At 34.7% G+C, this 14,004-nt stretch overlaps 1 protein-coding gene and 1 pseudogene across 1 annotated transcript; one reads left to right on the top strand and one right to left on the bottom strand.

The window, feature by feature from the left end:
- Positions 1 to 231: 231 nt before the first annotated feature.
- Positions 232 to 684, top strand: LOC127715876 (heat shock 70 kDa protein-like). The gene has a single exon (XM_052221998.1). It carries the CDS (start codon positions 232 to 234, stop codon positions 682 to 684), a length of 453 nt encoding a protein of 150 aa, XP_052077958.1.
- Positions 685 to 3,808: 3,124 nt separating this feature from the next.
- On the bottom strand, positions 3,809 to 5,716 carry LOC127715877 (heat shock 70 kDa protein-like; annotated as a pseudogene).
- Positions 5,717 to 14,004: the final 8,288 nt, after the last annotated feature.

A 14,004-nucleotide genomic window follows, 5' to 3' on the forward strand; every position in this document is an offset into this window, starting at 1 on the left:
GGGGCTACCGTGTATGCTGCTATCCTGTCTGGCGATCGTAGCGACACTATCAAAGATGTATTTTTAGTTGACGTAATTCCTTTCTCCCTTGGATTTAAAACTCCAGGTGGCGTAATGACCAAAGTGATTGAAAGGAATACATACACCCCTATAAAGGTCTCAAAGACATTTTCAACGTATTCGGACAATCAAACTACATTTAGTATTGAGGTTTTTTAAGGTAACAGAGCAATGACTAAAGACAATTTTCGTCTTGGAAAATTCTATCTTACTGGTATACCTCCAGCTCTCCGCGGAGTGCCTCAGATTGATGTAGAATTTGAAATGAATGCAAATGGACTTTTAAATGTTTCGGCTCAAGACAAAAGCACTGGAAATTCACAGAACATTACAATCTTAAGTGACAAAAGTAAAGAGGAAATTGATCGAATGGTTTCCGATGCTGAGAAATATAAAGAAGAAATTGAAAAACAAAAGCAGCGTCTCACAGCAAGAAATCAACTAGAACACTTTATATTTAGTGTTAAACAGGCTTGTGAAGAGTCACTAAGTTGGCTGGATAATAATTCTCTGGCAGAGAAAGAAGAATATGAGGACAAAATGAAAGAATTGCACAAAGTTTGTACCCCCTTCGTGACCAAACTGCATGATAATGATCAAAATGGAACGTCAATTAGTGACTGAGGACAATATGACAGTGACAGCATGCCACATGAACGACCTACTGTGGAGAAAGTTGATTAAGAACTTTGTGAATTAATCGTACAATATAAGTTTACCATATATCAGTTTGGAAAATAACTTTACCCTCGCTCCGAGAGGAGGAGGTATACTGATTAACGTCTATTCATTCATTCGTCCAAGTTTTCGTCTGTCCGACCGTCCGTATAATGAAATGTTTGTCACACTTTTCGCCTCAGGAATTGGTAATCATAGCTTCCGGAAATTTGGTAGTCAGCTTCATTCGGGCATGCCTGAACGTGTGCAGCTTTTCAAATATTTTGGCCTCAAGCATCACTGAAAAGACATTGATTGTCGAAATGCGCATCTGGTGCAGAAAAATTGGTACCGTTTACTAGTATGTTATTTTTGACATTCTTCTCTTATCAGTTTCTCGTTATCGATTACTTATGTATTTTTAAAACATAATGGGTATATATGAAATTTTCGTCACATTTTTCACAGGAACAACCATCAAAAGCTTCCTGAAATTTGATATTAAGCTTCATGGGAGCATGCTTTACCTTGTGATTCATTTCCAGGTTCACTCAAGAACTTCCTGTTAACCGAATACCTGTATTTTCTTATTTAACAAGGCCATGCATAAACGATTTCTCTTCCTGTTTATCAACTATATAGTTCACAGTTCAACTTAAGCTTGTAACTGTTGCTTTAATTTTTGTTATTTTTATTTATTATCAATTTTGTATTAAATTTTCAAATGTTTACTTTGTTTTTTCAAAAAGTGGATAATACATTTTAGTCCTTGTCGTTGTCAAAACACTCGAACATGCTGATTCAGTTGCCAGGGTGCTGGGTCCACTAAGTGGTGGTGCTCAAGATATGAATTGTATTCGAGTATCATATTTAGTAAATGACGAAGGTGTAAGTGGTGGCGTAGGATAGGCTGAAAAGAAGTGGCAAACATTTGAAAGTGACATGCACTAATTGCTTAGTAGTGAGTCAGTGTTCATATTCATTTTCATCTTTTATTTTCTATAATTTTGTCTTTTGCCAAAAGGTGCGGGAGGGGCAAAACATTACATTGTTAAGAGGACACACGGGTCATATTTAGATGTAGCTCTACTAATGAGCAGTGCACCTGAAGCAATGAGGATTTTTACATCATAACAACTTTGCAGAGGATGTGGTCATTTTAAACAAGCTACAAATATTATTTTTTAACGTCCATAGTAGTTCCCCCTTGTAATGAAATCTCAATAAATACGTTATGATTGCAAAATACGTTTAATTGTCTTGATAGGTATGAAATTTATACAATAACGTCATTCACTACAGCACTTTGGATACAACCTAGCCGTAGTTCGATGTTAGTTCTTCGAATATTTTCCGACACTCTTCATAATTAATGCATAGCAGCTGGGAACAGTATAACTAACATATATATATATATGTTCCTGATAGCAGCAAGGATCTTAGTCATTGACACTCTGCAAGATTCAGCGAGAGCTGCCGGGGGCTTTAACTTACTAAATTTCAACTGATAAAAATGGATAAATTCAAAAGATGTATTTGTGTCAGTCCCATTGAAAATTTTCATATTTCTAAATAGAAATGCACAATTGTGGCAATAATTTCTTATCCTTGTTTTTCATTGACTTGTCAGTTGTTTTGTGGGTCTAAATTTGTTTAATCCTTATAACGAGTATTATAATTTTCTTTATATCTTTTCATTGCCATTTGGTCTAATAGAACACACAGTCAAATTTTGCTCAAGTGAATTCCACATGGATCTCGCGTGAAATTCATCTCAAACGAACTTATACATGAAACTCACATGAAAATGTTCATGTGAATTTCACGTTCATATGAATGTCACGTGAATTTTGTTTTTGATTTTAATTAAATCTGAAAATTTAAATGTTCTTTGCATAACTTTATTTTCAAAATTCACAAGGGACTGATTTCATGTGAGTTTCACGTATAAGCTCGTTTGAGGTGAACTTTACGTGAATTTAACATGAGATTCCAGTGGCGTATCCAGAACTTTTTATAAGGGGCCCACTAACTGACCTAAGGGGGGCCGCTCCAGTCATGCTTCAGTGATTCCCTATATAATCAACCAAATATTTCGCACAAAAGGGGGACCGGGGCCCCCAGGGCCACCCCTGGATCCGCTTATGGATTCACGCGAGAGAAATGTCTTTGTGTACCACAATTTAAATGAGAATGTTTTTCATTTGCGACCTCATTACTACAACATCTTTGTCATACTATAGTTTGTCGAGGAATATTATTTAACTTTCTCTTTCTAAAGTAAAATATAAATATTGAGCAGATATGCGAAATCTGATTAGACTCTGTCGGTCCTCTTCAATCTTTTTAACATGACAGCTGTTATGTTCAGTGGCGGATCCAGAGGGGGGCGTAGAGGGCGTACGCCCCCCCTTTGCCTGCACTTTTTTTTTTTTTTTTTGTAAAATGATTAATCAGACTAGACTTCGCGAACTTTGCCATTTCCAGTGTATTTAATTTTTATGCGACAATTCTTTACTTATAAAGATATTTTTCGCTCATATTTACTGTAATATATTATTGATTATGTCAAAGTCATGTGATTCGCTACGGTGGAGTTGACCAGTACGTCGAAAAAAACGTCACTCAGTCATTTTGAAATTCAAATTACAGTAACACATTGCTTAGGCTGAGGATGACAAGCATGACGCCTTCAAAGCGACAAAGAATCGAGCAAGAACGTATTGACTTCTATTTCACAATTCCACCCAACAGAAAGTAATACTCTATTACACTCTCATGAAAAAAAAAAATTTCCACAGCAATATTATTTACCTACGAAAACATGTTTAACCCCACACGTCCCAGCCCATTAATAATATTGCTGAATAGTGATCCCCAGTCAGTAAGCTCTAGATATAGATTTAAAGTCTAAGGTACGGACCATTTGATTTGAGGGGGCAGTCTGAGATATTTTAGAGAAAAAATTCTGATCCTGGTTTTTGCCTTAAACAAAAATACTGGCCGTATCTGGATTGAAAACAATAATCTTGTCCACTTTTTTGCAATTAGAAAAAAATATTTTCAACAAAATTATTTACCATCAAATGAACATGATGAATAAAAAACGGGCGTAATTTATTTTTGGGGGGTTGCATGTGAATCCCATATCTGACCGGAATGTCTGTTTCGCCGAACTGATATACTGAATACTTTTTTCAAGGCCCGACTGCAACCTGCCTGCTGGGTGTGGCCTATATGTCTCCATGTGTCGACCGTCATTCACAACTTCATTGTCATTTCCGACTCATTCGTAGCCTTTGGTTGATTTGGAACCCCTCACTTCCCTTGTTGGTTGAAACATTTCAACCAAACATTTGGATACAAAATTGCTTGTTTGTCTTTCTTCGTGTCGGTCGTATTGTAAATTTCATTGAATAGCCGTATATCTTGTTTACAACAAGAAATCTGTGAGGTTATGCTAACTAACCATACAACAAACGAGAATTTTTCATGTCCATTTTTTACTGACAAATCCCACATCAAATATATTAATTAGTACATAGCTTTGGATCCATCCAATCATTTTATAATAGACAATTAATGGAAAGAATACGGCACCAAAAATGTCCAACCCCTACACTTTAACTATAAAATGCATTTTACACTTATTTTATGTTTTTTAGCCAAAAAAAGGTCCAAAAAATTTTTCGCCTCGCTCCGCTCGGCAAAACTATATACTACGCCCCCCTTTCCAAAAGCCTAGATCCGCCCCTGAATGTTCTTCAAAAATGTGTACTCTAAATTGAAACGTCGATTGTTCCTCTTCCCAAATCAAATATTAGCACATTTTTCTCGCCTGATAAATTCTTGTCAAGACCGTAAGCTAAAGCAGCAGCTGTTGGCTCGTTTATTAGTCGCAGTACATTAAGTCCTGCAATAAAGCCAGCATCCTTTGTGGCTAGTCTTTGAGAATCATTAAAGTATACAGGTACTGTGATGACGGCATCCGTAACTTTCTTTCCGAGATAAGCTTCCGCAGTTTCTTTCATTTAACCAATACCATTGAACTTATTTCCTCTGGGGTAAATATTTTTGTTTCTCCTTTGGGTTCCGCTTGTAGTTTTGGCTTTCCTCCACTATAAATGACTTTGAATGGCCAATGTTTCATTTCTGACTGAACTGAGGAATCACAAAAATTTCTGCCGATCAGTCTCTTGTCATCGAAAATTGTATTTGTAGCGTTTAGTGCGAATTGATTTTTAGCTGCATCCCCAAACAGTCTTTCAGTATTCGTGAAAGCCACATAGCTTGGATTTGTTCTGTTTCCCTGGTCGTTGGCAATGATGTCTACTTTTCAATGCTATAGAACACCAACACAACAGTAAGTTGTGCCAAGATCAATTCCAATTGCTGGACCTTTTCCTGCCACAATGATATCAAATTATTTCACTTTTTTCTACGATAAATAATCTGTAAAGATAATAGTTATTTCTTTTATATATATAAGTATAACTGAGTTCTAACCAACTTTTACTTGGAACGTGAAACTGCGAAATACATAAACTTGTATAAAAAAAATAGTTAGAATTTCCTCATATAACCAGTGAATGGTCATTGAATTTTGTTTTATCATCATCATGTTAACATAATTTGTAGCTTATTATGAAAAATTAGGAACAAATTTAATTAACACATTATTTATGAACCATATTTATTGTTCCTCAGTGACTTCACAGAGGATCTGTTAGTCTCAGCCACTAGTACAGAAAACTCCAAATTTTTAGACAAAAAGGCCTTAAGGAAAACATTTCTGATAGTCAATACCATACTTTAACTTGATGATCTCATTTAGTTTATCAATATTGATACAGCAAAAATATTATTATTTTTATTAAGTGTACATTAAAGTAACGTACCTATCAATTTTTAATTTGTTAAAAGAAATGAATCACTTACCTGTAAATATCAATGTATGATTTTTCTTTTTGGATCTCCTGTTTTTAAATCTCTGCTTTAACCGTTAGTTCTCACCTATTAACTGTCGTCTATTTTGTTACTGTTTCCTCTCCTAGAAGTATCGCCTTTTATATACTTGAAAACGAAGGTTCCTGATCATCGAAGAAAGTCTAAAGTTAGAATATTTTTTTTTGTTCGAAATCCTCTGTTATTATCCTTCTGGAAATATGATGACATCCAATAATATCAAAAGAATATTGGGAATGTAATTTATATTTTTAGGATAGTAAATATATATACAATACAGCTATCGTTGATCTTAGATACTCTCGAATGTTGTCGAAAGTTCAAGTTTATGGTTAAAATGAAGTAATTATTTACATAGGCGACAATGGCAGCCTTTTTGGGTCCTGCGTTTTCACTATAAAAGATCCGTTGATAAAACTGTCAAATTCTGAATTATCAACACCTTTGGGTGTGATTAAAACTGGAAAACACATATGGTGTCGCAGCTTTTTTGTTAGAAAAATGGCATTTTTTAAGGGTACTCAACGTTTCCGGAATATTCGAAAAAGGTATGAATGAAGAACACCCCTTGCTTGATTTTGCACAGCAAATATTGCTCGTCACAGAGAGTTTCCTCCAAATTTCTCGCTATTTCTAAACCAATGGCCAACACTCATTTCCTACAATTTCAATTTTGTTTTCTAATTACCAGGGCAGCAGAAAAATAAATTTACTATTACCTATTAAATTGGGTGTAAAATTTAGGTGGCGCCAGTCATCTTTAATTACCTTTTAACCTTATAGTTTTTTGACACACGCACAAATTATTTAGGAATACTTAAACATGATTTTAAATAGGTCAAATTTTAAGAATTCACATAAGAGGATTTGATTTTTCGATATCCGATTTTTTAAATTAATTTCAACTAAGTATCAGTGCAGGCGGTGTTTCTCGATATCCCAATAGCATGTGTTCGAATCCCGGTGAGGGAAGAAAAAAATTTGTTTCCGCAAATTTGTAGATTTAACATTGTTGTGCTGATATTTAGAGTGATGATATTTAGTTGAAATTTATTTAAGAATAATATATATATATATATATAAACGCACAAAAGTGTACAAAACAACACCAATAATAGAAAAAAGGAAAATTAAATGTAAGTATCTATAAATATTTCGCATGTGAGATATCCTTCATCAGTATGATTATTATGTAAAATAAATCATATGAATCTATTCTGATCTAACTATAACAATCTTTAAATTTATACAATTAAAACCGAACAACGCTTGTACAATTCTAAAATTTCAAAAATGACGTGGGTTATGTATTTACAACAGAGACTGCATAGATATGCTTCTAGCAAAAATAGTTATGTGCGATATGAACTGGTTCATTTCTAAAATTACACAGGTGACGAAAGTTGAGTTATTACAACAAAGACTGCGTAGAAATACATTCCCAATAATTAGCACTGACCGATTTGAGCTGCTATAATGCTTTAATTTCAAATTTGACGAAGGTGAAGTAATTGCATACCAAATAAATAGCAGTTTAATTTTTTCAAAGGTTAAGTAATTCACCGTGGCTGCGTATTTATACATCCCAAATGAATAGCATCCTGCGATTTAAACTGGTAACTTATAGAATTTCAGAGTTGACAAAGGTAAAGGAATAGCAACAGAGACTGCATTGTAATATGTAATATAACCCAAATGAAAAGCACTGCACGAATTAGAACTACACCTTTTCATTGATCCCATTTGGTGCCAAAGTTTTTTAATTTTCTTCTCCAAAATCTTTCCCGAGTGAGTCTATCCTCCCTAGACCAAGCAGTGTTGTGGTCTATGAGTGTAATGGTTAGTCGATTGAGATCTGCCTAAGGGTGGACAGGGGGTCTCAAATGTCGACTGAGAGGAAGGTCTGGCTTGCATTCATAGTCGCTACGATGGCCGTTCATACGTTTGTGAAATGGCTGTTCTGACTCGCCAACATACTGTTTACCACATTTACACTGTAGAAGATACACAGCATTTGTGGTCTTGCAATTAACATTGCAAAAGATAGTGTATTCCGTACCAGTGGAGTGACTGTTAAAAATCGTTTGTTTCCGCATTCCTTGAAAGAGCTTACAGAAGAAGAGCCTGATTTAGAGGATAAATCAGCTCTCACCAGCAAGTCTTTAAGGCTTTTGGGCCTACGGAAAGCCAGTACTGGTGGCTCGGGAAAAATCTTGGATAGTTTAGGATGTTTTTCAATTTCTTTCCAATTTTCGCGGATTAGGTGTGATAACTTTTCGAATTTGGGACGGTAAGTCTACACAAACGGCACTCTTTTGTTGACCTTTTTGTCTTTATATTGTAAAAGTTCATCTCGGCTAAAGTTGTTAGCACGAGAGAAACCTGTATCAATGTCTTTTCTTCTGTAGCCCCGATTTTTTAGGTGACCGCGAAGTTCTTGTAGACGCCTTTTTGCAGTATCACTGGTGGAGCAAATCCGTTTTATTCGTATGTCCTGGCTGTAGGGAATGCTGTTTGTGCAATGTTTAGGATGACAACTCGAAGGAAAAAGATATTAAAGTTTGTCTGTAGGCTTGCAATACAGATCTGTAAATATGATTCCATCCTTCACTTGCGTAGCAGTGTCAATAAATGTGATCTTAGAGTCAGAGATTTCATAAGTGAATTTTATTGAGGGATGGGCATCGTTGGCATGTTGAATGAACACATTGAGTTCTTGTTCAGTACTATCCCACCTCATGTCAATATCGTCGATGAATTGGAACTAATAGAGAAGTTGATAAATGGAAGAATTGAGAATTCGCTGTTCTAATTTGCCCATAAAATATTTTTGGCATAAGACGGGGCCATCTTTGTTTCCATTGCTGTTCCATTATATAGTACTTTCATGTCGGTTAAAAGCTCAGTAGAGCTTATGTTATGTCATTGTTTTACAATGTATACTATGCCAACTCTAAGTAGAGCTTATCTATTATTATTTATATTATTTACCTATATACCAGTATATATAATTAATCTTTTTAGTAGTCAGACATAAGAATATATAATATCTACATATACCACATATTAGGTGTACGAATGTAGTACAAACTTGCATTTAGTTTATGACAGAATTACATCTAACGTTCACTTATGGTGAAAAGAACAGGAAACAACAAACATACTTAACTTCTTTTCCTACATGCGGCTACATTTTATGCTTTTGATACAGGTACAACATGTAGGATAAGGACATTTTCACATATAAATAGCATCCAAGTCAGTCTTGAACATGTATATTCCACTGCTATCAGCTGCATCTAGGATATCAAACTGTTATTTTACTTGCTGCTGACACGGGAGGACTGTAAAAATGCTGAACCTTTTGGGCTAGACAACTTTATTTATTTTTTTTTTTATTTTTTTTTTCTTTCTTTCTTTCTTTCTTTCTTTCTTTCTTTCTTTCTTTCTTTCTTTATTTATCAATATATAATCAGCCACACTTGCATTGTGTATCATAAAAGCTTGAGCTGTTTAGATATATACTTAAGAAAGTATTTTGTATCGTCCATTAGAAAGATGACAAGACAAAAACAATGGTTGTATCTTCTGACGGATAATGATCCAGCTGATCAATCGACTCGTGTTTCATCTGCTCACTGAAAGAGAGCACAGATTTGAATGGTCCTGTACAGTTGTCGAAACAACAGCATAAGAACATTCAAACATACAACATGATGAACCCTGTTGAGGACAAGGAAGTCAGACCACACAGTTTACTTTGTCCATACTAGGATAAAAGTTGATAATAAAGACTGTTCAACAGGAGTATTATCCGACCCATATAGAATGTCTCATGCAGCACAATCCTATACCAGGGTCAACTTTATTATTGCAACTTATATTTTTTTATGAAGATAACTTGTTGCTAGTAGGAGGAAGACTTAATGACGGTAAAAGTAGTAGATATCTTGTCTTATTTTTAAAATTAGCCGAAACGAATCGAACCCAATTGTGATTCATTGATAACACCACCATTCTGCTTATCTGCTGACTTTCACACTAATGCTCAACATCTAGGTAAAATAATACGTCTGGAAGGAGCAGATACACAGGATATTGGACCATAGGAGAAAAACGCGTGGTATCGTCCGTTAATTTTTACAAATGTGTAAAAGACTGTCAAAAACTGCCAAAAAAAACCCCGGAGATACAAAAAAATGCCCGATTGCGTCCTGGCTATTTGGAGGCCAAACCTCCATTCACATATGTATGATTAGACACATTTGGACCTTGTGAATTTGTTACCCGGAAAATTACGGGTGGCTTTGCAAACTAAAAACGCTGGGCTATATTATTTACATGTATGGCTAACAGAGGCGTTTTTTCAGTTAATGTTTTTGAGGAAATGTCTTCTTCTTTATAAACGCATCCAAGCGAACAACGCTATTCGTGGAAAAATAAAACAAATGCGTTCAGATCGAGGGACCAATTTTATTGGAGCGATAGACCCCTTAACAGATACAAATAATGTTAATGATGGACCTGTCAAAGAGTATTTGTACTACAATGGTACAGTGGAGTTATTATATGGAAGGTATATGGGAGTGTCTTATAGGAGTAACAAGATGTGTTCTTGATTCAATGATTATGGATATCCGTGTGGGTCTTTGATTCTAACACAAAAACCTGATGCATTCGTAGTCAAAATAACCATCGTCAAAAAGAACATGTATACCATGGAATAATATGAGGTTGTGAGTTCGAATCCCGCACGTTGCAGGTGCGCTCTATTATAACACAATGTTGACCTCTGTATCCCTATTTTTGTTATTTTTAACTATTATAAAATTGAGAATGGAAATGGGGAATGTGTCAAAGAGACAACAACCCGACCACAGAGCAGACAACAGCCGAAGGCCACCAATGGGTCATCAATGCAGCGAGAAACTCCCGCACCCGAAGGCGTCCTTCAGCTAGCCCCTAAACAAATATGTATACTAGTTCAGTGATAATGGACGTCATTCTAAACTCCACATTATACACAGGACACTAAAATTAAAAATGATACAAGACTAACAAAGGCCAGAGGCTCCTGACTTGGGATAGGCGCAAAAAATGCGGCGGGGTTAAACATGTTTTTTGAGATCTCAACCCTCCCCCTATACCTCTAGCCAATGTAGAAAAAACAAACGCACAACAGAACGTACAGTAAAACTCAGCATAAGAGAAGTCCGAGTCCAATGTCAGAATAGGAAACAAAAGAAAATAAACAAAATGACAATAATACATAAATAACAACAGACTACTAGCAATTACTGACATGCCAGCTCCAGACCTCAATTAAACTGATTAAAAGATTATGTCTTCATCATATGAATATCATATGATTATGTCTTCATCATATGAATATCATATGATTATGTCTTTATTATATGAATATTATATGATTATGTCTTCATCATATGAATATCAGGCAACAATCATGTCTGTTTGTTTTGTTCACACATTGTTGTCAATATAATGGAATTGTATGCGACTGTCATACAAGTGAGAGGTTTAGCTAACTATAAAACCAGGTTTAATCCACCATTTCCGGGTTACAAACTAAAACCGAGGTAAACACATCATCTATAAGAGGAAAACAAAGTCAGGAATTCCATTCGTTTGATGTGTTTGAGCTTTTGATTTTGCCATTTGATAAGTGACTTTCCGTTTGAATTTTCCTTGGTTATTTTGTTATTTTCCTTTTTTTGTCAGGTTACTTAGACAAAGAATCTACATTCTACATGTGTGAAGAATATGCATATATACTGTAGTATAACTACTTTTCAATAGTAGGCGCCAATAACGCTTTGTATCATACTTTTGGTAGATCCTCTATTCCAAGAGTCAATTTGTTTTGACATGAACGCATGCTATTCGTGTTATCCTACATATCATACAGACAATTGCCAATTTTCTCTATCAACAATGCTTTTGATCAAAAGTATTTAGGAATATAAGATCTTACGGTACTGTGATCTGCCATATTGGGCCGTCCGTAACGGAAGTTACGAACAGCCGCTTTCCCCCAGTGATGTTTATTCACTTCATAACATGGTTATGTTATCCTATAATACCATAACTTATCTAACACTAAATATTTTATGTCTTTCTATATTAAATATATATTTGTTTTCCATTCGTTTGATGTGTTTGAGCTTTTGATTTTGCCGTTTGATAAGGGACTTTCCGATTTGAATTTTCCTTGGAGTCAGGTATTTTTGTTATTTTACTTTTTTTCGACTTCAATCTTAATTGACAAGGATTGTCTGTTGTTCTCTCCGAGCACTCCGGCTTCTTCCACCAATAAAAAATGACCACCACAAAATAGCACAATAGTAATGAAAGTGGCGTTAAACACAAATCAATCAATCAATAAAGATTACAGACACCATAGATGTATAAACCCTATACATCTATGCAAACACTAACATTGTGACACTAGTTTTGTCAACTAATTACAGTGAACTTTTATTATATTTTTTGACAATAGTGATGTCACTGACATACATCAGGCTGGGAGTGTGCCGTACCTCCAACAGTATATTTATTATCTTGTAAAAATTTCATTTTGCATCACTTTTGTTTCAACTATTTTCGGGAACAATTGTGGCCTACTATACAGAGTAAGTTTTTTTAAATGTACTTTTTAATATAGGAATGTGTACACACTTTCTCACATATATTATCAATCTTTATATTTACTAAATTATGATATTTTTTTTTCATAAACATTTTTTAACGAATTTAGTTGTTTTTGGAGTATATCAGTCTAAAAGGATTGATTGAAAATGTTTTATCATAACACAACGTTGCCGAAATTTTGAATTTATGGAAAGCAGTTCGTGTCTAATTTTTCATGGTCTTATTTGTCATTGTAACGATAAGCAGTTATTTTTATATTCTTAAATCATTGTTGATTTATCTTCCAGATTGTAATCACTTAGTAAAAACGTTGAATTAATTAGTTGTTGTCTTGATGAAGCAGAACACCAAATGTTGATCGTATATACTGTAAATTCAGAAATAATTGCGAGGTTTTTATTAATGCGAATAATGCGACTGAGTATAGAAATATTACGAACTCGCATTCTGTTATTTGATGCATATATCTGGATGAAGCTTTTCTTGAAATCGAAATAATTCATCTCATATTTATGTCCATTCTTGAAAAATCGCAATGATAAAAAATGCACGCAAAAATTTCTGAATTTACAGTAATCTGGAATGTTATCGAAAGTTTTATTTTTACAGTTTTGCGACAAAAAAAACAAATACTTGCTTCTCATTTCTATGGCGTCACTGCCTAGCAATTCGCAACACCTTCAATCGGTAAACCTCGGCAATTTTAACTACGTTACATCTAGATTGTTAGATTTGCCGAGGTGTGCCGAAGCAACCGCCTTATCCTCTCCTTTAACTATAGCTGATATAAATCAGTTTTCGTTTCGGGAGGTGCTACCTTCTCGTAGGTATTAAACAAAAACGACAAATCACATTACACATTTTTAAGTGTACACGAATTATTATCGACTCATCTCATTAGTATAACAGCCTGTTAGCAGACAGACCTAAGGATATATAAATAACCACACATACCACTCATTTTGTTCGAATAATTATATTTTATGTCAGAATTACGTATGACGAAGAGGACAGGAAATAAAGCTGATTGTGCTTCAATGAATGGTCTTCGACGAGTATCATTTGAAGGATTTGACCTCGAAATAAGGTGTGACAACATCGGCCCGTTCTGTTGAAAAAATCAACAGAGTTAGTTCATGGTTACTTTCGGAATTTTTCTGTCAAAAGTTTCATAGTACGTAACCTGTGATACTGTAAGTTACATGTGAAAATAAATTTTGCATAATATCATACCAAATAAGAATGTTTTCCAATTATACAATTAGTTTTTATTGGCCCATTTGTAAATATAGACGGATAACTCAACAACATCATAGGGAACATGGCTAGAATCAGGTTTTATTGTCTTCACAGAATCATGTGACGAGGGAAACGGTTAAATATCTTTGACCTTTGCAGGGTGGCAGGGATTGTTTCAAAAGTGGACACATGTCCTTACCGTTTGATGAGAAAACATAAAGATGTTTGTTTTAAATGTCCGAATACAGTATAGTTCTTCAGTGTAATGGCTCTATTTCCGATGGTTTCTCAATATTTTAATAGGCCAAATCTTGTTTGCAATGAAAATTAGATTATTGCGATAATAATTGTAATCACATGACATCTTCTCGTATATAAATTATCGTCACTCGTTCATTCACGTTTTTCAAATTT

This window comes from Mytilus californianus, unplaced genomic scaffold, assembly GCF_021869535.1.
Source record: "Mytilus californianus isolate M0D057914Y unplaced genomic scaffold, xbMytCali1.0.p SCAF_9, whole genome shotgun sequence".
Classification (NCBI taxonomy): Eukaryota; Metazoa; Mollusca; class Bivalvia; order Mytilida; family Mytilidae; genus Mytilus; species Mytilus californianus.

Excerpts from the sequence above, each read along its gene's own strand:
- LOC127715876 (XM_052221998.1), top strand. The coding sequence starts at position 232 with ATGACTAAAGACAATTTTCGTCTTGGAAAATTCTATCTTACTGGTATA.